The 3,761-nt window shown below is 45.8% G+C and overlaps 1 protein-coding gene across 1 annotated transcript in view; it reads right to left on the reverse strand.

Moving 5' to 3' along the window:
- SLC9A7 (solute carrier family 9 member A7) overlaps nt 1-3,761 on the reverse strand; it is a 134,439-nt gene that overhangs the window by 34,754 nt on the left and 95,924 nt on the right. Inside the window, 3 exon segments of the mRNA XM_023755409.1 lie at nt 1,799-1,912; nt 2,005-2,093; nt 2,286-2,410. Coding sequence (XP_023611177.1) covers nt 1,799-1,912; nt 2,005-2,093; nt 2,286-2,410 — 328 coding nt within the window.

Genomic DNA, 3,761 nt, shown 5'->3' on the forward strand with positions numbered 1-3,761 from the left:
TCAGAGATATGAGAAATAGAAAACGAAGTGTGGAAGAGGAACTGTACTGTGGAAAGCAAAGAATTCAGGGAAACCAGTCATTCGTCACTTGCTGAATATAGATCAGAGCCCAACAGAGAGCTCAACAGAGAGTGCACACAGCCACCCATCACAGAAGGAAAGCACCGTGGGAGCCAGAGGAACAGGAAGCTTCCGTTTCGGCAAAGCACCAGCTGCCACAGCTGCAGCTGTTTCAGACACAAGCACGGGCAGAACTCTCTTCTGCCTTCTCCGGGGTAAAACACCGACTAAAATTTTCTTCTTTTGTGTTTTGTTTTGAACAAAGGGGAAACAGGTAGTGCTTATAAAGCCCATTCTACTCCAGAAGCCATGCAGAAGTCCTCCCTGGTAAGCAGCCTTCAGGATTCACAGAGGACCTGGCTGGCCCTCCTCCAGGGTCCTCATCTGTAAACAAGGGCTGGGCTCGCACTATCTCTCACAGGATGCCGTGCTAGGAATACAAATCAAAATGGCATGCAAGGTCTTTCCTCATCAAGAAAAACAACACTGATCCCTCAGACTTTTAGCTGTTGGATTCTTAAAATATATTGTTATTGATTTCAGAGAGGCAAGAAGAGGGAGAGAGAGATAGAAACATCAATGATGAGAGAGAATCAATGATCATTTGCTCCTGCACGCCCCCTACTGGGGATCGAGCCTGCAACCTGGGCATACACCCTGATGGGGAATCAAACCAGGTCCTCCTGATTCATGAGTTGATGCTCAACCACTGAGCTACACAGGCTGGGCTCGCTGTTAAGTTTTTTTGACAGTCAATCCAAGAAATGAACCCCAATGGAAGCAGATAACTCTCTAAGTGCAAGGATTCTGGTGTAGCATTAAACCATCACCACCATCTAGCTGCTTGCTGAGTATCACTTATTCCTGCACAAAAAATAAAAACTGAGAAGAAGAAGAAAAAGGCTTCTTTTTTACCAGCATCCCAAGACCTAAGGATATCCATGAGGCCTTAGAAAAGGCAAAAGTGAATGCCCAGCAATAGAGAACTCCTGCTCGGGATCTGGCAGTTCCAAGCCTCAGAAAAGTTCACTTGAATGAAAACAACAGGGTCTGAGGCCAAGTGAGAAAAGCCCTCAGCTGTTGATCGACTGCTAGGTATTCACATCTCCTCACTTGAGAGAAGCTCACTCTCAAAACTGTGTCTCTCTTCCAGAAAACTGCGCTCCCAGTAGGACTAAATGAAGGACCCCAGTGTTTTTCCATTTGATCTTTCCTTCCTCTCCCTTTCCTCTTTCTGGGGAAAAAAGTCTTTTCCACGATGATATGTTAAGCTTGGGTAAAAGCGTGCTTATTGCCAGGATCCTGAGCTGCCGGGAAGGGCTGCCATACCGGTGTGCAGTCAAGAGCAAGAGTAACAACCTTCGGGTTTTCCAAATGGGGAACCTCCCGGATTGGAATTCACTTGGCAAAGAAATAAAAATAGTTCTGGGGACAGACATGGTTGCCTACTGTTAGACCTGCTAAGAAGGGCTCTTTACAAAACAAACTGCAGCCTGCCAAGCACAAGTGTAACAGAAAGGCCATCTTACACAGAAAATGCAGAAATCCACGCCAGTCCTTGAAATCGAACACATTCAGCTTTATGAACCTTGTAAGCCCTCTTTTTTCTCATCATAAAAATACCTGAACTCACACTGGCTCAGCCACCCACTGCGAACAGACATTATTACTGTAGCTTCCTCAGCAATGGTGACATTTCTGTCTAGAAAACTGTGGAACCGGGGAAAAAAAAGGATACAAAAGCTCCAATGATGAAAATGGGGCTGAAGACGTGCTTCTGGAAGGTAAACAGCGCCAGGCCCATGTAGGAGAAGATGAAATTCTCGGCCAAGAAGTGTAACACCTCAAAGAGCTGCGGGGAGAGGGAAAAGGAAGCATTAGACCCGTGGGTCCCCTCCCCTTGTCGTCACAGGGAACTTGTGAGGACCCAGGGCTCGGGCTCACCTGCTTCGTTCGACTTCTTGATTCCACCGACAGGTTGTTGTAGGTGTAATGGGCTTGTGTGATTCCACAGAAAAGGACAGCTACCACACCTAGCAGGAGAGTGTGGGTTTGTTTTTTAAAGCAAAGGAATAAAAGGCAGCAGGAAAAATCCCTGGTGAAACCCAAAGTGAAGATAGGCAAGCCCAGCAGCCCCAAGCCGCTGCTCTAGAAGAATTCTTCCCTCCCGCCAAGCTCCCAGATACAGTGAGGGAAATGGTGGCCCCAGGGCAGAGAAAACCCACCTGTAAACCCGCAGGCTTCTGCCAGGAGGAAGGTGCTCCAGGACATGAGGAAGAACAGCGCGGTCTCCAGCAGGGGGAAGCAGTGCAGCTTGGTAAACTTGGTCACGTCAGCCCCTGTCAAGGAACTCATCTCCAGGAACACATACCAGAGTCACCAAGAACCGCATTCTATTAGCCCAGGATCCTCTTTCTAGGGGCCTTCCTTTCCCCTCAGCTCTTCTTTTGGGGGCCCCAAAGGTGCTGCTTGCTTTTGAAAGGAAGAAAAATCAAGCTTCCCAGGAGAATAGAGGTTACGAAGGGCTGGGAAAGGGGGAGGATCCTGTTTAATGAGTACCCAGGTTCTGTGTGGAATGATGAAAAAGTTCTGGAAGGAGATAGTGGGGCTAGTTACACAACATTGTGGTTGTACTTAATGTCACCGAAATGTACACTTAAAATAGCTATAAGGGCCAATTTTATGTTATATACATTTTACCACAATTTCAAAAAAATGAGTAATGTCTGGGGGGATGGGGGTAATGTGGAGATAAGGACACATATAACTTAATCAATAAAAAATTTTTTTAAAAATGAGTAATGTCAAATCCCAAACACCATCAAGGTAGGGGAGGGTAGGGGTAAGTGGGGGAGATCAACCAAAGGACTTATATGCAAGCATATAGGCCTAACCAATGGACACAGACACCAGGGGGGTGAGGGCATGAGTGGGGGGGATGGGGGGTAATGTGGGGATCAGGACACATGTGTAATAACTTAATCGTTAAAAAATTCATTCATAAGTCACATGGGCCAGCCAATAAAAAAATTAACAAAAAAAGGGGGAATTGCACAGTGTGAATTTGATCTCAATAAAGCTGTTTTTGTTTTGAAATTAAGCTTTCTAAAGAAACTGCAAATGTGTTTTCTGTGCCCCTCGCAATGCTCATGGCTCTGAAAGGCTCCGTCATGGCCTGAGGTGTCTGTCAGGTTAGATCTGACAGTGGGGGGAGTGCCTAGGGATGGCTTGGGAAGATGAGGCTGTGAGACCTTGATTTCTGCAGGGCAGAGCTAAGCCTAGAGTTACACCGCAAACATTTCCTCATCCCTTTAGCTAGGCACTCAACTGTCATGTGTTTTTGTAATGTTTTTATTGATTTCAGAGAGAGGAAGGGAGAGGGAGAAGAGTGTTAGAAAAATCAATGATGAGAGAGAATCATTGATCAGCTGCCTCCTGCATGCCCGCTACTGGGGATGGAGCCCACAACCCAGGCATGTGCCCTGACTGGGAATTGAACCATGACTTCCTAGTTCAGTGATGGCGAACCTTTTGAGCTCGGCGTGTCAGCATTTTGAAAAACCCTAACTTAACTCTGGTGCTGTGTCACATATAGAATTTTTTTGATATTTGCAACCATAGTAAAACAAAGACTTATATTTTTGATATTTATTTATATATGTAAATGGCATTTGAACAAAGAAAAGTCAACCAAAAAATGA

Source organism: Myotis lucifugus, unplaced genomic scaffold (assembly GCF_000147115.1).
Source record: "Myotis lucifugus unplaced genomic scaffold, Myoluc2.0 scaffold_76, whole genome shotgun sequence".
Taxonomy (NCBI): domain Eukaryota; kingdom Metazoa; phylum Chordata; class Mammalia; order Chiroptera; family Vespertilionidae; genus Myotis; species Myotis lucifugus.